We start from the raw sequence: 22,243 nt of genomic DNA, 5'->3' as shown, positions 1-22,243 counted from the left end.
GCAGGATGATTGTAAGTTCAAAGCCAGCCTCAGCAATGTAGCAAGGCCCTCAGCAATTTAATGAAACCCTAACTCAAAATAAAATTTAAACAGTGGTCTGGGGATGTGGCTCAATGGTTAAATGCCCCTGGGTTCAATCCCTGGTACAAAAATAAATAAATAAAAATTTAAATTAAATAAAATAAGTGAAATGTTCAGAAGCAGTACCTAAAGTGTATGTGTTCCTCACATACACTAGAACTGGGAGCAGAGGAGGACACCATGGCTGGCTGTGCCCTGTCCTACAGATACATAGCTCTTTCAGGATTCTGACAAGTTCTCCTTTTGAAGATAGGTAAGATGATAATGGTTTTCCACTGTTGTTAGTCTCAAGGTGCTTCATTATCTCTTGTTGGTTCCCTTAACCCTGTCCTCATTTTTACAAACAGCCCTTTCATTAGATTCTCTTTCTGTATTATCTCTTTCTTCCCAGACCTGTGATTGGTACAGTTATATGAATTGCAAATAGCATTAGAAAAAAACCTCAAGATGGCTTTCAGGGGTGGTGTTCTATAGCTGACAATTGCCTGTATAAACTCTTGGCCTAGGAAAATGGAACAATGGTATTCTATAGTATGGAGTGGCATCACAGTTATTTAAATATCTATTAGTAGTGACAAGAAATGGCGTGCCAATGGAGGACACGGTATTGAAAGTTCAATGTCTAGCACTTAACAGCTATGATAGTCATAATTACTAAAACTGTAGTGTCATTTGGCTGTTCTCACTGCTTTGGTGAGAACACACACATTCCCTCCCCCTCCCCCTCCCCCTCCCCCCCCTCCCTCCCTCCCTCCCTCCCTCCCTCCCTCCCTCCCTCCCTCCCTCTCTCTCTCTCTCTCTCTCTCTCTCTCTCTCTCTCTCTCTCTCTCTCTCTCTCTCTCGTGTGCACACACACACACACACACACAGAAACAACTTGGATCCCATGAGGCATGAGTAGAAAACCAGAAAGTTTCTTTGACAGCTTTGAAGAAATTCATTATCTCTCATAGTTGCCAAGCAGAAATGGCTGAGGATCAAGCTCAGGGTCTGACTATACAGGCTTTGGAGTTGTAGTGTCAATTAAATGTGAGAAGTAGTTCTATTATGCTAAAGTAAGGGCACTAGTGGAGATCTGGGACTCTTTGACTTGGGATGTAGGCATCTGAGCAGAGATAAATGAGGATGAGAACTCTGAACAAGAGTTAGAGCTTCAGCATAGCCAGGATGGAGAAGCCCAAGGCCTGGTCTTGGAGGAGAATGCTTGTACACTGAAGATGTTATTAGGATCTTACCAAATACTTACCTGAAATTCAGGTAAGTATTTTATGTATTGAGTTGAGCATCTGAGAATCCTTCTAAGTGGGTTACTTGAAGCTTTTAATTAATAATAGCTTACAGTCTATTCTGCTTGAGATGTCAGAATTTCTCATACTGAGAGTAAGGAATCTAAAGGTTCAGGAAGATGGGAATGTTGGATTTATTCTATTATGTGCATCCTGCTTAGTCATGTTTATTCATTCCATCTCTAGGAGAGTCCATAAAACTTGCTTTCATCAAGATATTGAGTGGGGGGGCACAGAAAATGTGACTCTTTTCAATAGGTTGGAGATGATAATGTCACTGTGAAATATTGAGATAATGGTAAAAGGTGACTAACTATCAAGACATGTTCAGTACAATTACTGTGATGATCCTCATGAAGAAAAGATATTCAAGATATTTGATTGCAAGAATATAGGATGGATTCCCAAGTTTCTAAAAAAGCATGCTTAAGCACTGCTTTATATATGTAAAGAAAAAAATTCTAGGATTGATGGGCAGAAACCTAAAGGAAGTCACTATTCCAGAGATTCAAGACATATTATCCAATTCCTGGTCTTAAATCAGTTCACAAACCTGGAATCCCTTAATTAAAAGAGAGGCCATACTACTTTGAGGAAGGATCCTGTAGTGCAGGCAAGTATAGAAAGAAACCCTTCCCTGTGGCCATTTCCAGAGGAACCAATGGATTTACCAGGATGATTGTGAACTGAGGAATGTGCAATTTTCATACCTTCTGAATAGATAGATATTGGCACTGAAAATAACCTCTGCAGTCTCAAGATAACACCAGAATTATTCTAGTGATCAGAGTAGGGATTTTAAAAAGTCAAGTATTTTCTTGATTCAGATCCATTTCATTATAGAGTCCAGTGGAATTAAAGATCCATTCTGGGAATATTTTTCCAGTTCCAAAATGTATGTGGGAATAGAAACCTGACATGTTGTTTATGATTATGAACTAAGGAATGCAGAAGTCACATTCCTCAGGACTATTATAATTGATGTGTCTCAGTATAAAATTGAAATTATACTTTATCACTGGGAAGATTATATATTAGTGCTACCATTAACAATCTGAAAGATAAAAATCTTTATCTTTTAATGTGTCTGTTTGGCTTATGCAATAGTGTCTTAGTTTATTTTATGCTATTATAACAGTGGAAAATTCATAAAGAAAAGAAATTTATTTCTCACAGTTGTGGAGGCTGGGAAGTCCTACATCAAGATGCCAGCATCTGGTAAAAGCCTTAGTTCTGTTCTATCTCTTAGTAGGCAGAAGGGCAAGAGATTGCTAGTCTGCAAATTTGAGGGGGGAAGAGAGGAGCAAACTCATCCTTTTATCAGGAACCCACTCCCAAGATAACAGCATTAAGCCATATATGAGGCAGAGCCCTCATTATCTAATTTTCTCTTAAAACTCCCACCTTTCAATACTGTTATGTTAGGGATTAAGTTTAGAACACATGAACTTTAAAGGACACATTCAAATCATACCAAATCACTGAATTAGCTTTGGAAAAATGGGGATTATTAAAAAATTAATCAAACATTAAAACCAATCATATTTGTAGTTCTACATGTAGGATCTTTTCTACAGCAAATCAGTACAACCCTTGGCACCTAGAATATAGCCGTTGACCTGAAACCCAGAATTTTTTTTTCCCAATTCCCATCAGCTGAACTAATCAGAAGCAATTTACCTTTCTATGACTTTGATAGTATTATCATTGTCTTACTTTTTCTACTCTGTGATAGAGTATCATTTCAGAGGGACCTTTGTTTCCTTGATATCCACCAGAACATCATGATAGTCTATTATTGTGATGGCATTATGCAAATAGGATCTGGTAAGTAGGAAGTAGCAACTATCCTAGATACTTTTTAAAACACTGTACCTTCCAGGTATAATATAATGGTGCTCATCTGTATTCCAAGAGTCTCAGAATGCTGAAGTTCAAGGCCAGCTTGGGTAACTTAGCAAGACCATCTTAAAATAAAATAAAATAAAAAGGGCTGGGGATGTAGCTTAGTGGTAAAGCACCCCTTAATTCAATCTCCAGTACTGCAAAAAACAAAAACCCTGCACATGATCTTATTTCCTTAAGGGGCTCATGAACATTTAGCTGAAGAAGAAAAAGTTCTAGCCTGGCTCATGATATGTGAGCACCAGCTTGAAGTAGCCAGCCAATGAATTATGGCCCCATTCCATAATTGAGTGGTCCTGAGAGATAGTGATGAAGAGAAATTATTCCAGTGGACATAACTTTGAATAATGCATCTAATTGTCCTCTTTGTTAGGAGAAGAGTTGGCCTGAGGTATAAATCTATAATGATTTATGCTTAGTAGCTAATAGGTTGGTCAATGACTTGGAAAGAAGAAGATTTGCAATAAGAAAGTCATTGAGAAAGGTATTATGGATGGATTTTCAAAATTGCCCAGAATGTGAAAATATTTATGAAGCACATTGCTCCCCATCACAGGACATATATTCTGTTAATCAGTTATGTACAATGATCTGTCCTATGGATGCCAGTGAGCCTCTTTACCCAGTCACTCTAGTGCTTGCTTAATGAGTCTATATGGCAATAGGAATTTAGGATAAGAGTAGATTCAACAACATGGACTTCTGCTTGCCATGTATAATTCAATTACTGCTACTGCAGAGTGTTTGAACTGCTTATAGAAAAAGTCATTGCACAGACTCCAGTATGATATTGTCCCCAGTATGATCTATCAACCATATGGTAGAAATTTAATTATATTAGATCCCTTCTATGGAGGGCAGAGCAATTTACCTTTCCTGTCTATAAACTACCAGCACCACAATTCATGGACTTCTAGAGTGCCTTATTCATCACCAGGTGTCACAAACAGCAGGATCTTTGAGAAAGAAACTGATTTTACTCTGGGGAAATTGTGGCACCATGATTACGTTCATGGAATTAGTTGATTTTACCCCAAACCCATCACTTAAGAAGTAGCTAGTTAGATAGAATGGAGGAAAGGTCTGCTGAAGAATCAGTTGTATTGCTATATGAGAGAGAACTCCTGTGAAGATATGGTATAGGAATTAATCCTAGTAGTCACTTTATGTTTAATAATAAACTTTATGTTTAATAATTCTATTAAGTAGGAAGTTAAACTTACCACCTGGCCATTTTGGAGCCTTCAGACCACTGAACCAATAATTAGAGAGGGGGGTCATTGTACTAATCAGGGTGATTGATCCTAGTTATCACAAGGAAATTGGTCTTGCTCCACAAAGGCAATAAAGAGGGTGCTTCTTAGTAGTCACATGTCTACTATTAATGGATACTGGGAACTTGCTGCAACCCAGTAAAGATAAGGTCACTAAGGACTTAGAGACTATAGGAGAGAAGTTTGGGTCAGTTCACCAGATGAGGTATTAGTAGAGGGTAATGAGGAAAATGGAAGCTATAATTATTACCATGGGCTATGGGCCCAATAACTACCTCTTCTCCTCTTTCTTTACTATTCGAACCTCAGCTTGATTTGACTTTTTTCCAATGGTCATGTCCTTCATGACTTCAGACTGAGACATTCTTCCATCCTGGGGGATAAATTTGAGTCTAGCCTCATTCCTCTTTTTCAAGAAATACTTCAGGATTGGACAATTCTAGACAGTGACTAGAAGGAAAAGTCTGTCAGCATGTTCCCAGGAAGGCTTCTCTTGCCCTTATCAAGGTGCTCATGACATGCCTTTTTCTGTTTAGGTGTGGATACTTGCCTCTAAAGACTGTAATGCAAATGCTGTTTTGAAACTATGAGAGAAGCCAGCAGTAGAATAGAATCCAATGCACTGAGGATGCTTTACCTTTTCTGGATTGGTCTGTGCTTAGACATGGTTATTTCCCAATATCTTTTCCCCCTTTTATATTAGGCACCCTAAATTTTAGTTACATACATGGTATATTTATTAACTAGGTGGAACATGGTAAGTCAATGATATTTGAGAAGAGATGATATATGAGAGTTTTATGAGAGTAAGTATCCTCCATTTTGTTTAAGCTAGTTTGAGGTACATCCCAAAACATTCTGATTGATATAAATATTTTTGCTACTTATAGAGGGAGGGAACAAATGGGGGCATCAACTACTAGAAACTCCTGATTAAGGGAGCCCTTTACTTTTTTTATTAGGGCTTTATAGTTATACATAGTATTTGTATTCATCCTGAGAAACTCATGTGTGGAATTCTATTTCAGTTTCTGCTCCCTTTTCCTTCCTTCCCTTTCCTTCCCTGTCTCCTTCCAGTCCTCCTCCCCTCTCCCTTCCTGTGCTTTACTAGACTTCCCTTCTGGAAGACCTTTACTTATGATAGGATAAAATGAGCAACTTAAAGGAGCCAACAGAAGAAAAAATAATCGAAGACACAGAAGGGAAAGAATAATTTATGGATTAACATTTTAGAGAAGGAAGGAAGAGAAAGAGTACTTAATACATATGGAGGAATATTGTTTTTAATTGAAAATAAACTTGATGTTTGACTTAAAAAAACTTTATAAGATATAATTCAAGTACTATACAATTCACAATTTAAGTTGTACAATTCAGCAATTTTTATGCTCTAATTTCTCCCCAGCATCCCATACTCTGTCTATCATCCCTAAGTAACAATTAGCTTCCTTTTTGTATATGTAGATTTTCCTATTCTAGGAACTTCATATAAATGAAATCATACAATTTGTGGTCTTTGTGGCTGGCTTCTTTCACTTGGCATAATATTTTCCAGGCCCATCTATGTTGTAGCATATATTAGTACTTAATTTTTTATGACCAAGTAATATTATGGTACATGAATATATACCATACTGTGTTTTCCCATTCATTAGTTATTTAGAATTTGGGTTGTTTCTATCTTTGAATATTATTATTAATCTTGTTATGAACTTACTGTGCATGTTTTTGTGTGGACATATTTTGTAATTTCCTTGGGACATACATATATATATAAAATTCCTAGGTCATGTTAATCCCTTGTTTAACTTTTTGAATAACTACAAGACTGTATTCTAAAGTGACTGCACCATTTTTTATTCCTACCACCAGAGTGTAAGGATGTCAATTTCTCAACATCCTCATCGACACTTGTTGTTGTCTTTCTGACTACAGTTAACCTAGTAGGCAATGAAATGGTATCTTATTGTGATTTTGATTTGCATTTCGCTAATAACTAAAGATGTTGAGCATCTTTTCATGTCCTTATGGCCATTTGTATGTCTTCTATGGATGAATGCCAATTTAAATCTTTTGCCTGTTTTAAAAAATTGAGTTATTTGCATTTTATTTAATACCTCAGCTTCCAATTCAATACCATAAAGTTCATTCTATCTTCTTTCTTTCTTCTTCCTTATTATGCTTTACTTCCGGTATTAAACATGACCCCTCTCATTATGCATCACATATTTATTCAGTCCTAGAACATAAATAAAATAATTTCAGAATTTCTAATTCCTATAAGCTGGGAGAAAAAAGTTCCAAACTAGAGTGCAATGTTTGTATATAGTTCTTTTTGTCTTTAGGCTTGTAGCATGCAGTAAATGCATTCTACATCCTTCAGTGTAGTTTTGTCATTTACCTATAATACAATTAGGTTCACTTTTTTTTTTAACTGCTTGCAATTCCACTTTTAGTTCTCACCATATTGTGGTTAGTTTTAATTATTTATCCATTTTGGAGAATGGGAAACAGTACCACGGTTCTAAGAATCAGTTACACAAAAAGTTTACACTTAGAGAATAGTACCTCCAATCCTTATGACCTACTTTCCATTCTCCTTTGTTTCTGCTCTGTTCTTACTATCTCCCATAGGTAAACAATGTCTTTGGCTTCTGTTTATTCTGATTGTATTTATTTTGCACAGATTAACAAGACATTTCTTTTTTTTTCACATTCTTTCTTACAGAAAAGTTATATTATCAGCCTCTTGACACCCCTCCCCGCTATTTAACAGGAGGGAGATTACTTTCACTAGTTCATAAAGTTCTTCTGTATTCTTTTTTTATAACTATGTAGCATTTTATTGTGTAGATATATTATAAGTTATTTAAACCCTTTTCTATGTATGTGTATTTATCTTGTTTCCAATATTTTACAGTTACAAAAAAATCCACAATAAATAACCATGTATATTTGTATTTTCATATAATGGAACATTTTCCTCAAAGTTCATTAAAATCATCATTTAAAAAAAACAAATGTCTTCTAGTAATGGCTATTAAAAGACTCAAGAAACAGTGACACTCAGCCCACAGTAAGCACAACAGCACCCAGACCTTTTTTTCTAAATACCTTATAGCTAGCCAAAATATTTCTTCATTAAAGGAGCCAGATCTTTTTGGAGAAATAGCTAATTCCAGTTCTGAAGCAGGGAAAATAAAACAGAAAACCTGGAATATTTCCTTGTGCCAGAAAACAAGGAAATATTCAAAGACAAATCATGCACATGTTAAAAGGACACAGGAGATGGTTCATAGGTACAGGGGTGAAGAAATTTCTCTTCAGTATGGTTTCATTAGTGTTGGGGAATGTAATTCTGTTGAACACATCCTCTTTTAAAACCATTATGTAAACTTGGTTTACAGTGTTCAGAGCTCTTAAGTTGCTAGAACTACTGACTGAAATATGGAATGTGTAAGATGATTTGGCAGCAGTGGGTAAGAGAGTTTGGTTTCTAACATGTTGATTTTGTAATGCTGGTAAGAAACTGAGTAGAGATAACTGAAAACTGAGTAGAGATAACTTCAGGCAGTTGTAAGGTCATCTCTGGTGTGATGATTCTTTCTCCTTAAGAGTACATAAGACTAGATATACAGATTTGACAATCAGCAGCATGGTGGTCCTATCTCAAATCATCATAGGAATTTCGCTGAGAGTGCAAGGTGAAGAGTAGCTTTTGATGAACAGTAAGCAGAGACCAAGAATATGGTTCTTAAAAGGCTAGCAGTGGTCTTTTTTAAAAGAGAACTGATCAATAGATAGTGTGGGTAACAACCAAATGCTGGGGTGAAGAAAACTGAGAAAATGAAAAATGGGATGAAGGTATCTTGTGGGTCAGGTAACATGAAGTGACAGTGTTTCTAGGGTATTGACAACAACTAAGTTTGTAGGCAGAAATAAGCAGCAAAAAAGGAGAGATCAAGAATAATACATATATATGTATATAAATATATATATATATATTTAGTTATAGATGTAATGCTGGTAAAAAACTGTAGTTATAGATGGACACAGTGTCTTTATTTTTCTGTGGTGCTGAGGATTGAACCCAGTACCTCACACATGCGAGGTAAGTGCTCTACCACTGAGCCACAACCCCAGCCCAAGAATATTTTTAAAAAGTATTTATTACCTTTTGCTTTTTCATTCAAAATTGTCTGCAACCTTTATGTCTGCCAAGGCCCATCTACACTATGTAGTATTATTTTACTTCAAATATTTACTATTGGGGGCTGGGGCTGGAGCTCAGCAGTAGAGCACTCTCCTAGCACCATATAAAAATAAACAAATAAAATAAAGGTATTAGGTTCGACTACAACTAAAAAAAAATATTTGCCATTGTACTATATATCTCCATACTTCATCTCTGCAAATCTTGTGGGGAAATGTTACACACTAGATGTTTAGCTACTTACAGTTAGTTTATGATGAATCTTCAGGTTTAATTGATCTTCTTGATCCAAATTTTTCTAATCTGATTTTAAAATATAGACCCGCTTAGTATACAAATACAAAATGATACCCTCTTTATTATCATAACCTTACTTTTAAAATGGAAAAAATAAAAATGACTCTTGGAGAAAAATTATTTTAACTACTTTGGGTATATAAATATTCCAGCATGTTTGTGCTAATATGTAACTGACCTAGGAAGCAGGTATTTGAACATCCAGAATAATACAGTATATTGGGTTGTGAATTTCTGTCACACAATAATGCTGTTAAATTCTTTGAGAGAATGTGTGCAAAGGGGTGCTGTTTATTTATGTGTGTTTTCCTTTGAAAACGTTGCAGTACGTCGTCTGTCACTGTCTTCACGCTTTGGGGGTGGGCTGAGGTAGGAGGGTGTGACGCTGGTATTTGTGTGAACTGGGGCTGTGATGCTGAGCTTGGTTCATCCCTTTCTCCTCCCTTTTCCTCCCGGCTCCTTCCCACCAGCGCCACAGCAACATCCTCAGAGTCTGAGCGAACTGCGCCCAGCCTAGGCATTGAGAGCCTCCCACCGCCAGCAACCTGCGGCCGGAGTGAAGACAGGGAGGGCAGTAACAGCGCCTCGCCTCCACTAGTCCGCAGACCACCATGGCCAAGAACCGCAGGGACAGAAACAGTTGGGGTGAGTAACAAACGGTAACTTCTGCAGCCTGCTCGGGGTCTGGCCCTCCGCTTTCTGCTTTTGGACACAAGGAGGGCCAACGGTTGCCTGGTGCCAGCATCGGTAGCTGGGAGCAGGCCGCTGCCAAGCTACCCTGTAGGGCCCGAAGAACCATGGCCGAGCTGTACCCGCGTCACCGAAATCGCGCTGTGGGGGCGAGAGCTGCCTCTGCGTGCAGGCCCCGCCGTCAGCTTCTTCCCCCACCCGGCGCCCGCCTCTTCGCAGCATTTGGACAGCACCCACCCAGCGCCTGCGGGGATGGGAGCTTTCCGCATCAGCCATAGGTTGGGAGGGTGGCCTTGAGTGTGGGCGGGGGGCAGTCGTTACCGGCCCAGAGAGTGAGGGGTCGGGATCTTGACCAGGGGGAGCCCCAACCCCATTTCCCCCCGAGCTGCAAGCTTGAGGGCCCAGCACGGCGCGGGCTCCGAGCGCGCTTTGGAACAATGAAGGGGAGCGCACCGGGGCGGACCGATCACTGCGGACCCAAACACCCCGGGAGAAGGGGTACCGTCTTGGGAGTCCCGGAGCGCTGCAGTACTTGTTTTAATTCGGTGGTCGGAAGGGGGAATTTGGGAAGAAGGGGAGCAAAGTTGCGGTTTCCAGTCTTCTGCCCCACCCCGACCTGCTACCGCATACAGACCAGCCCCAAGGGTGGCTTTGTTCTTTGATTTTACCTTTTGGAGATAGTGGGCTCATGATTCAGCACCAGGCCGAGGGGAGGGGAAAGGAGAGGCCGGGCCCTGTGGGTTCACGCCGCGAGTGGGTGGGCGGCGCTCACGTAGGCGGAGAAAAGCGAGCGCAGGGATGCAGGAGAAGTCAGGGCCCCGCCCGCTCTGCTGCCTCAGACCTGATTCTAGCTGCTGTGTGTGGGCAGGTTGGACGTCCTTTTTCGCCTTGGGCTCCCGATTTCTTGTCACAGTGCTTAACTCCCCAACATTTTAGGAACTAAGTGCCTCTAAGGCATTTTATTTTCTGACCACTGCGGAGCTCAGCCCTCTGTGACATGAAGGATTGAGAAATCCTTCTTTTTTTTGTTCTTTAGCTTTTGAATTGTTACTATTTTGAAAATTTGCAGCCACTAGGAGTTGAAAGCTGTTTGATTCTCTTCGGTGTTTAAGTGCCATGTCTTGTGTAACTATATGACCAAGTTGGTTATTTCAATTTACTTTTATCAAAAGACAATACATCATCTTGCCTTTGATGGTTCTGATGGTCACAGGATCAACTTGACCATTTGTGGGCCAGGCTTGCTTTTGAAAGGTTATCCAAGGTTTGTGATAGGTGTGGATAGTTAGTTGGAGCAGGGAGGTCTGTCATTAGTTGAATGAATTTAAGAGAAAGCAGTTTTATTTTCTGAGATCATCCAGTCCCAATTTTAGTAGGTGTGACTCTTGCGACAAGTTTTCTTTCCTTCTTTAAAAATCTGGATAAATGTTTTCAGAGTGTTCCCTTTCCACACTTTCACTTGTTCTCCAGAATAGGAATTTCTTGAACACTCACAGTTAAGGTGCTTATGTTCAGGTCACATATGGTCTTGATCTCATCAGCTCCACCCTATTAAGAAACTGACATATGAAACTTTACTCTGAGGATTAAAATTTTTCTTGTTTCTATTGCTTTGGGTCGTTATTTTTCAGTATATGATTGAGAAGCAGATGGTCTGGGGATGTTACTTTGAGAGACACTATCTTAGCTCATTTGTATTTGATAGAAACATTTCTTAGTTTACCTAGTAGTCATTGGGACAGTTTCAACTCAAGTGACAGATTAGGAAAAGAAATGCCAGAGTCATTACATGCTCACTGGAAATCTTCACAGGAAAGAAATAGTGGAATTGTGGAGTTTTATCTTGATGTTCTATGCAAATGCTTTACTACTTAGACTTCTATTTGCTTTGAATATGTATGATATAAATGATTTAGAAAATGAAGCATATGGAATAGGAGATAGAAATTTTAGCAAAGATGTTAGCCAGGTCTGTCTTAATTCCATTTTATTACCAAGCACTTAATAAGATGCTTAACACGCAGTAGGTGTTTAATGATAGCAACAATAGCTGTTATCAGCTATTATATGGAGTAAGCACACTAATCTTCATTTTACATACAAAAAGGTGGAGCTGGTAAATGATTTGGAGTTCAGATTCTTTTGTCTTTATCACTATTCCATACAGCCTCTCTACTGAATGGATAATACTATCCACATAGCATAGAACTACATTTTTTAAGACACATTCACCTGTATGATTGCTTTTGGTCTTTAGTCTCTTAAGTATTCATATATCTTAGCACATCTTTTTTTTTTTTTTTTTTTGCAGGTGGAAAAAACCTAAGTTTTCGGTAGGCTAAATGACTTGATGAAATTCATATATTTAGTAAGTGTGAGGATTGAGTTTAGAACCTGGGTTTTTCCCCCTAAATTATTTTCTATAACATGATACTGTGGAATATTTTTAATAAAAGATTGGGCTGGGCTGTGAGGCTAGTAGAGGAAACATGTCCTCATAGAAGCCATAGGCCTCTGATGAGAAAACAGTCATGATAGCTTAAAAAAGAAGATGGTGAACTGACCTTATCATTCTAGCTAAGTAAATATTTTTTCAGACAAGTTTGAAGGAAAAAGGCAGGGATTTAAGGTAAATAGTCCAGAATTGGAAAATATTTCATATCCCAAGAAAAGAGCTTGCAAAATATCTGCAGGATCTGTATAGGAGAGATAAAATTCAGATGAAGACCTTGTAAGACCATGGAACAAGTATTATTTTTAATGAGTGGCCAGAGACCTGTTAGGTCTTGCCCAGACCATTGAAGCTAGAAAGCAGAAAAACATCTCTGCTGTGAACCAGAGTTCAGGGATGGTGTTTAGGATCACACTCAGAGACACACCGCGAAGCAGAATTGAGAATAGAACTAAGAATCTCACTACCTATCCCTCAGTCTGCATTTAAGAAGTCTGAATATCTTTATATACTCAATGGTCAACTCTTCAAAGGTAGGCATTTTATTCTTATTTTAATGTATTAGGAATCTGAGATTCAGAGAGCATAAAGAACTTGGTAGAAGCATCACAATTTTCATCTAGAACTTAAATTCAGGATTGGCTGCTTCTAGAGTCCATATGATAAGGATAGGAAACTAGAATAATGTGCCAAAAGGTGTCACAAGCCTACTTAGGATTAAGCTGGTATAAAAAAAATCAATGCCCTATAAACTTGATCACTTTGGACTAGAAAAGTAGGTAAAGAATGTGCTAATGTGGAAAATAAAGAGGATAGATGAATATCAGAAACAGTAGCCCAGAAAGCAGTCTTTCAGTGCTGGACTAGAGCTTACTACCAGAAACAAAACAGAGTGTGTATGTATATGTATTTTGTTGTTGTTGTTAATTTGTTTCTGTTAATGAAAGTTGCTGAAAACTTGGGATACCATATGGGGATTTGAGTTTTTTAGAATTTACAGAAACCAATGGTGCATTATTGCTTTAGAAGAATAACGTTGGCACTAAAAGTGTCAGCTTTGGCTGCCTTAAAAAAAAGAAGATCTATCTTAGCATCATAATAAAAGGCATTTGAGGAAATTATTTTCTAAGAGAAGTTAAAAACAATCTGGAGAATAATATAGTTAACTCTTGATCTTCTTTCTTTTCTACTTGGTTATGTTCTCTTTTTCTTAAAATGAGGCTATTTAATGTTCCTTTTTTTCCTTACCTCAATTTCTAAATACCTTACCTTCCTAAAACAAAATTGAATTTCTTCCAGGTCCTACACTTACTGTATGACAGATGGTATATGTATGACATTTACTGTGGATCTCCCTCCCTCACATTTTTCTTATTAAATTTTCTTTCCCTAGGGTTGGGGTTGGGGTTCAGCAGTAGAGCACTTGCCTAGCATGTACGAGGCACTGGGTTTGATCTTCAGCACCATATAAAAAATAAAAAAATACATAAATAAAATAAAAGTGTTATGTCCAACTACAACTAAAAAAAACTTTTTAAAAATTGTCTTCTCTGAATCTTTTTTAAAATGCATTTTCACGTGTGTGTGTACGTGTGTGTATGTAATTAGCACCTGCTTATTTATACCTTGTCTTGATGACTCCTGGATTATACCTTTGCTCCATTCTCAAACTCTGTAACCTATAATAGCTTTAGAACAGACTGCAGTAAGCTAGAACCTCTGATCATTGGAAAAAAGAAAAAAGTTTTTATTTTTGGAGGATTTTCTTCTTTTACATAACAATTCTTATGAATCATATCTGTATACAAAAGAACATATAAAATATACATGTTCAGTTTAAAAAAGAGTAACAATGTCCCCAACTCCTTAATTGAAGAAATAGAACTCTATCAATATTTTCTCACTTCTCATGTGACCTTCCTTAATGACATCCTCATCCTTCCAAATATAGACACTTTAACAGATTTGGTGTTGTTTCTCCCCTGATCATTTTTATAGTTTTACTACAAATAAATATATATCATATTAGTTTTATATTTTTTAAATATTTATTTTTTAGATATAGGTGGACACAATATCTTTATTTTTATTTTTATGTAGTGCTGAGGATCGAACCCAGTGCCTCAGGCATGCTAGGCAAGCACCCCACCTCCGAGCCACAACCCCAGCTCCTAGTTTTATTTATCTAACGTGGTCTTAGATTATGGCTCAGTAGTAGAGTGCTTGCTAGCATATGTAAGGACCTGGGTTCAATCCTCAGCACCACATAAAAAAAAAAACCCAATAAATAAAAATAATTATTTAAAAAAGAATCTTATATAAATGGACTTTATAGTAAGCATATTCTCCAAAAATATTTTGTTCACTTCTCATCCTCACCTACACTTCATTTTGTAATATGTATCATGAGACCTCATTGTAGTTTCATGTTGCCTTTTACTAATTGCCAGGGAGGTGTGAGATATGTTCATATATTTATTGATCATTCATATTTCTTATTCAATACTGTTGCCCTTTCCCATTGAAAATTAGCTTATATTTTTCTTCTTGCTTTGTATGAGTTCTTTACATATTTTTTAATATAAGTGGTTTGTTGATGTAGTACATCTCTTTTGCCATTTTGTGACATGGCTTTTGTCCATGTGATCTATTTTAACAAACAAATACCTTGTGTTTATATGTAATCAGTATTTTCTACTATGGTTTCTACTTTTTGTATTTTAAGATATTTTCCCCTGGGCTGAGGTTGTAGCTCAGTGGTAGATCACTTGCCTAGCATGTGTGAGGTACTGGGTTCAATTTTCAGTGCATATAAATAAAAAGTCCCATCAACAACTTAAATAAATAAATAAATATATATATATATATATATATATATATATATATATATATATATATATATATATCTTCCCCTACCCAAGGTTGTAAAGTATTCTCTCTTATCTGGCTTTAATTTTTTGCACTTCATTTTTTTTCAATGTTTTTAATGTGGTAAAATGTATTTAACATGAATTTTATTGTCTAACCATTTTAAGTGTACAGTATGGTGATATTAAGTGTATTCATATTGTTATGCCTCCATCACCACCATCCTTCTCTTGAATTATTCGTCTTGTAAAACTGATACTCTGCCCCCACTGAACAATAACTCCCCATCCTTTCTATTTCCAGCTCCTTTTGATACCGCTGGTTACCTGTGACCAGTTCTGCTTCCTCACATGTTGAAGTATAAAATTAGAGAAGCATGTAGAGGCAAGCATATAAAGCAGGATTTATTTAAAAAGGGGCAACAGACTTCTCCCAAGAGGGAGAAGGGGGCCATAGCTGGTATCCTGGTATCCTAAGAAGTGAGGGCGTTCTGCCTTTTTATATTTCTTTGTTTTCCTGCTCTCTTCCCCTTGTCTTTCTCCTTCCTTTGTATGTGACTAGGCCTGGGAGATACTCGGTGGGATGGCCAAAAGGTGAGAGAAGCAGGTGGACCTGGTCAGGAAGGGGGCACTATTAACAAATCCCTATAGAGAGGGACAATCCCTGGGACATGTTACCTTAGCCATAGGTTGGAGCAGGGGCAGGTTATCTTGATAAGGGTGGAGGAAGGACTTTGAAGGAATTAACATTTTAATCCCTCCATTCTCTGGATCCTACCCTTGCATATCTGCCTGTCAAATGGCTTCACTATTAACCATCAGTCTATTTTCTTTCTCTATGATTCTTGACTCCTCTAGGTACTTTACAGAAGTGGAATGACACACTATTTTTATTATTGTGATTGCCTTATTCACTGAGTATATTGTCCTCAAGATTCATCCATGTTGTAGTATACATTAGAACTCACTTCCTTTTAAAGTCTGAATAACATTCCATTGTTTGTAAGCATCACATTTTGCCTATCCATTCATCTGTTCATGGACCCTTGGGTTGCTTCCACATTTTAGATATTGTAAACAATGCTTTTGTGAAATGGGTGCACAAATGTCTCTTTCAGACTCTGCTTTTAGGTATATACCCAGAAGCAGAATTATTGGTCCTTGGTAATTCTATTTTTAATTTTTAAGGAACTGTTACATTGTTTTTCACAGTAGATGTACCACTTTATATTCTCACCAACAGTACTCTTAGATTTTGAATTTTCAACATTCTTGCCAACAGTTTTTAAAATAAAGCTATCAGAATGGGTATGACATGGTGTCTCATTGTGTTTTTTAAATTTTTTATTTGTTCTTTTTAGATATACATAACAGAATGTATTTTGGCATATTATATATATATATATATGGAGTATAACTTATTCTAATTAGGATCCCATTTTTGTGGTTTACATGATGTAGAGTTTCACTGGTGCTGTTTTCACATATGAACATAGGAAAGTTTTGTCAGATTCATTCTACTGTCTTTCCTATTCCAATCCCCCTTTGCTTCCCTTCATTCCCCTTTGTCTAATCCACTGAACTTCTGTTCTTCCCCTCCCAATCCCTATTGTGTGTTAGCATCCCCAAAAAACAAAGGAAAATGTTCTCTTTGATATGCTGATGCTAATACTCATTGTGGTTTTACTTGTATTTAATTTTCTAATTTCTCTATTTTTTTAGTTGTTGTTTGGTTTGTTGAGTGTTGTTTAATTGACACAAATTTGTGAATTTTCTAGTTTTCTTCTGTTTCTAATTTCTTTCCTTAACTTTTCCTCCTTCCTCTTCTTTATCCTCTTTTTCCTCTTCTCTTTCATCTTCTTTTTTTCTTATTTTTGTGCAGAGGTCAAACCCAGGACCTTGCACATGCCAGGCAAACACTCTACCTCTGTACTACATCCTCAGCTTCAGTTCTCAGTTTCTAACTTTATTATGTTACAGGTAAAGAAGATATTTGGTATTTTTGTTTCTGTCTTTTAAAATGCACTGAGATTTAATTTGTGGCATAATACGTGGCCTAACCTGGAGAATGTCCCATGAGCTTTTGGGAAAAATATATATCATATTGTTGAATAGAGTGTATATTTTTGTAAGATCTAGTTGGTACATCATGTTGTTTAAATCCCCTGTTTTCTTGCTTATCTCCTATCTGGTTTTTCTATCCATTATTGAGCTCAGGGTTTTGAAGTCTTCAACTATTATTGTCTATTTCTCTTTTCTCTTCTGTCAATTTTTGATGCATATATTTTGATGGTCTGCTATCAGGTATGCAGAGGTTTGTAATTGTTATATGTTCTTTCTATATTCAGAAAGAATACATTTTTATTACAATAAAGTATATTTTATTAAAATATGTCCTTCTTTATCTTTTGTAACATTTTTGACTTAAAATCTGTATTGCCTAGAAGTTAAAACACTTGTCTAGAATATGTGAGGCCCTGAGTTTGGTCCCCAGCACTGAAAATAGTCTAATAGCATAGCTACTCCTGCTCTCTGTTGTTTATCATGTGGTACATAAAATATCTTTTTCCATTCTTTTGCTTTCAGTCTGTTTGTGTCTTTGGATCTAAAATGAGTCTCCTGTAGACAGCATATAATTCAATATTTTTTTTCTTTTTTGTTTCATTTTTTCCATTTTGACATTTTCTTTCTTTTGACTGGGGAGTTTAATCCATTTACATTTAAAGTAAACTTATTTCTTCATTTTGTCATTTGTTTTCGATATTCCTTATAGCTTTTTTGTTCCTCACTTCCTGTATTACTACTTTGTGTTTAGTGGATTTTTTAGCATGATATTTAGATTATGTTATTTAATTTTGTGCATATTTTATAACAGTTTTCTTTGTGGTGTTTCTGGAAATTACATTTAGCTTCCTAAAGTTGTAACACTCTAATTTGAATTTATGCCAGTTTAACCTCAGTCACATATAAAATTTCTGCTCTTACATTTTTGACTTACCCCTTTTGGTTATTATTGTCACATAATTGCATATCTACACATTGTGTGTTCAAAACCATAAATTGAAAATGCATCAGTATCCTAAATTATGTAGAAAACAAAATGTGGAGTTACAAACCAGTGTTAATAATACTAGCTTTTAGACTAATAACTGCTTTTTAAATATACTTGTCTCTTAAGCCATATAGAAAACAAGGATTGGAATTTCCAAATATTATATAAAATAATTGACAATCCCTTTTATGAAGTGAGTCACTTCTCCCTGTTGCTTTAAAAAAATTCTTTCCGTAGGCATCTGATTGTAATGTGTCTCATTGAGTTTATCCTACTTAGAGTTTGTTGAACTTCTTGGTATGTTTATATTTGTATCTTTCACCAAACTTAGAAAGTTTTCAGTTATCATTCTTTAAATCATCTCTCTACTCCTTTCTCTCTCTTCTCCTGGAACTCCTACAGTGTATTTGTAGGTTCACTTGCCAGTATTCTGCAAGTCCTTTAGATTCTGTTTACTTTGCTTCAATCCTTTTTTCTTCCTTTTCCTCACTCAATAATTTCAATTGTTCTATCTACAACTTTGCTGATTCTTTTTTTCCGTGCTCAAACATTCCTTCAAATTCCTCTAGTGAATTTTTCACTTTAGTTACTATATTTTTCATTTCTAGAATTCTTGATTTCTTGAAATTTCCATTTTGTTCATACATCATTTTCTTGGTTTTCTGCATAACTTCTGCTGATTGTTTGAGTACAATAAGATAATGTTTTAAAGTAATTGTCTTGTAGGTCTGTTATCTTGTCCTTATTTGGGATGCTTTCTTTTTTATTTTTCTTTCAAATGGGCCATACTTTCCTCTTTCCTTGTATGCTTTGTGATTTGGTGAAAACTTGGTATTTGAATCTAATAATGTGGTAAACCTCTGAAACTTGGATTATCTCCCTTCCCTAGGGTTTATTTTTTTGTTTTTGTTTTAATTGTTATAGGCTGTTTACATGTCAAGGATCAGCTTGAGGTACAACTAGTCATTTCAGGTCTAATTTACCACTGTAATCCCCCTAATGTGCATGAAAATTGCACCAGTAACACCTGCATGGCTGCCTCTAGTGGAGCTGTGGGGTGAGGGATGGGTAGCTGTTACTGAACTAAGAGCTGAACTTAAAATTTACTTCCCAAGCTTACTCCTGAAAGTTGTAAATTTTCAATAGACTCCAGAGGTTCTTTGCAGAACTCTCCCAGTCTTTTTATTGTTTTACTTCATCTAATTAAAACTATTTTTTTATTTACAAATAATAGTTTTTATAGTCATCTCTGGATATTGAATTTTAATGTACTTATTCATTTTGAACAAATACTTTTTCTGCATTATTGAAATAATGACATGGTTTTTCTTTAATTTGTTAATATTTTAGTTGTATTAATATATAGTATATATCTTCTATGTTGAAGTGATCTTGCATTCCTAAAATAAACCCAAGATAGTTTTGCTATATTATTTTTTTAAAAATACAGTGCTATATTTGCTAATATTTTGACTAAGATATTTACAAGCAGGTTTATATCTAAGTTCTCTTTCTTGCATTTTCTTTGTCTGATTTTAGTATCAAGATTATACTAACTATACAATATGTAGGGGATATTTCCTTTTTTCTTAGTCTATATGAGTTTATTTAAGATTATAATGATCCGGGCTGGGGATGTGGCTCAAGCGGTAGCGCGCTCGCCTGGCATGCGTGCGACCCAGGTTCGATCCTCAGCACCACATACCAACAAGAGATGTTGTGTCTGCCGAGAACTAAAAAATAAATATTAAAAATTAAAAAAAAAGATTATAATGATCCAGTTTAAGAAAAATAGTCTCTTAACCCACCTGTATCTGCTCTTTTAACCCACCTGTCCCTGCTCTTTCTTTTAATAATAAGATTTTCAATTTCTACAAAATCTATTATTTCTAATGAGATCTTATTTGTCTTATTATTATAGATATTTATTTATCTTATTTATATTATAAGATCATATGTTATCTTATTTCTAATAAGATTCAGTTTCTATAATGGTTTTAGAGCAATTAAACATTCTATTTCTTTTGGTGTCAGGGTTTTTTATTTTTATTTTTTTCCTGCCAGTGCTAGAGATTAAACCCAGGTCCTTATGCATGCTAAGCAAGCACTGTACCACTGAGCTATACTTCCAGCCCCCTAGGTTCAGTTTTAGTAATTTACAGATTTCTTGAATCAGTCCATTTCAACAACTTGGCAAAATTATCCTAAGTTTTCTCTTATTTTCTTGGCCTAAAGTTTTGTTTTTTTAATGTGTATCTTCCTTATTATATCTTTTATTGTCTAGTTTCTTTTTTTTTTCTTTTCTATTTACTTAATTTCTTCGCAGCTGTATTTTCTTCAGGTTTATTCTATATTTTTATTCTTTTTAATTTAAAAAGTTGGATACTACATATAAATGTTCAGTTTTTCTTTTTTAATACATGCATGTATATGTGTTGATATATAGGTTAATTCTCAGTTTTAAATGTTTAAAATAAACAGTGATTATTCATGATTATAAGAAATTATGGATTTTTCTAAATTAAATTTTTGTTAATTTTATTTTAATCATAATATATGTTGTATAGCTCTACCACTTATTTTCATAATAGAAATACACTGTTCAGTATGGTAATGACTAGCTGTATGTAGCCATTGAACTTATGAAATGTGGCCAGTAAGAAAGCGGAACCATATGACTAGTGGCTATAATATTGTACTTTTCATGTTTATAGACTACTTTGAACACACTATGCTTTGAACATTGTTGAAATTTGCATCATGTTCTAGTATAACTGTAATTTTTATAAATATTTCATATGTCCTTGAAAAACATATTATGTTTTCTGATTTTTGATACAGTATGCTATATATGTGTCCATTAGCTCAGATATATTCAATGTACTGTTATTACCTTCCATTTTCTAGCTGATTTTGGACTGTTTTCCTTTTTGGACTTTTTGACCTACCAAATACTGATATCTAATAGATACATTAAAGTTCTCACATATGTTTTAAAGCGACTAAATTAGTCTCCCTTTCTGTTTTATCAGGCTTTGCTTGTACACTTTGGCCCATATTGTATACATACAATGTGAAATTGTCATATCTTCCTGATGAATTATTTTATTTTTATGTACTGAGTCTCTTCAACTTTTGTAATACTTTTTGTCCCAGAGTCTGTTTTGTCTGAAATTAATATAGATACTTCATATTTCTTTTGCTGGTTTAGTTTGTGAGTTAGGGTAACTGGGAAAGAGGCTGACTGATATCTACAAAATGAGTCGTCTTGTCTGCTTGATTATTGGAAACCTCAGCAGTGAATACCCTTGGGAGCATTCACATGAGACCGAATATCTGTTCCCATTCCAAAAGTCCTTCTACAAACTTCTTCCAAATACCTGACCATCTGGCCAAAGTGTTAGCTACTGTCCATGAATTGGTGACTTTGGCATGTGCTGCAATCCTACTGGCTGCTATCTGTGTACTTGTTGTTTTTATTGAAGAAAATAATGATTTTTTTCCTTCACTCATCTTTCTTTGGCAAAATCTAAACCACATCCCTGCTGAGAGAATATTGTAAGAATAATATTGTATTTTCTACAGTCTCTGCAATGTTTCCAGTCCCTCTGCAACAGAGGGAAGCTTAGAATGATGGAAATAGACCTCAGCATGACATAGCCAATATTCATGACAAAGTGTAACCATATATTTTCTAAATAGCTGAATCAGAGATGATCAAAGGACCAGATCATTCTTTTGAAATCAAGTACTTCTAAAACAGACTTTTTTCAGGGACTATAAATGCATATGTATTTGTTTGCATTTCTTAGTGGGAATTATATTTTCCATCTGCTATTTCTCTTAAAATATGTGAACATATTTTCTTATGATTAGGTATTTTTATGTAACATGATTTCAAGTGGCTGTATATTTTTCATAACATTGCTGTAACATAATTTATTTACAGTCCTACAGTTAGGTATTTAGATTATTTTCAATTTGTTACTGTATAAATAATGCTGTTCTGAACCTCTGTATGGATAAATATCTGCACATTTCTGACAATTTCCTTAGGATAAATTCCAGGAAATGGGACTCTTTTGTTAAAAGATATGTGTATTTTTAAAAAAGTTTTTCATTGTTC

General features: G+C 35.7%; 1 protein-coding gene and 1 long non-coding RNA gene across 4 annotated transcripts in view; one reads left to right on the top strand and one right to left on the bottom strand.

Moving 5' to 3' along the window:
• Atl1 (atlastin GTPase 1) overlaps nucleotides 1-22,243 on the top strand; it is a 68,788-nt gene that overhangs the window by 3,213 nt on the left and 43,332 nt on the right. For all 3 annotated transcript variants that reach the window (XM_040275479.2, XM_021724863.3, XM_040275480.2), the window contains exon 2: nucleotides 9,527-9,701. In XM_040275479.2, coding sequence (XP_040131413.1) covers nucleotides 9,668-9,701 — 34 coding nt within the window. In that variant the 5' untranslated portion in view covers nucleotides 9,527-9,667. The remainder of the gene's footprint in view (nucleotides 1-9,526; nucleotides 9,702-22,243) is intronic.
• On the bottom strand, nucleotides 5,812-10,512 carry LOC120886464 (uncharacterized). The gene is made up of 3 exons (XR_013439005.1): nucleotides 10,415-10,512; nucleotides 9,004-9,062; nucleotides 5,812-6,785 (listed from the first exon to the last, which is right to left on the bottom strand). It is a non-coding gene; the product is annotated as an uncharacterized LOC120886464 (long non-coding RNA).

Source organism: Ictidomys tridecemlineatus, chromosome 5, assembly GCF_052094955.1.
Source record: "Ictidomys tridecemlineatus isolate mIctTri1 chromosome 5, mIctTri1.hap1, whole genome shotgun sequence".
Classification (NCBI taxonomy): domain Eukaryota; kingdom Metazoa; phylum Chordata; class Mammalia; order Rodentia; family Sciuridae; genus Ictidomys; species Ictidomys tridecemlineatus.
Note: the sequence above shows the minus strand (reverse complement) of the source record. Positions and strands in the feature narration are given on the sequence as shown.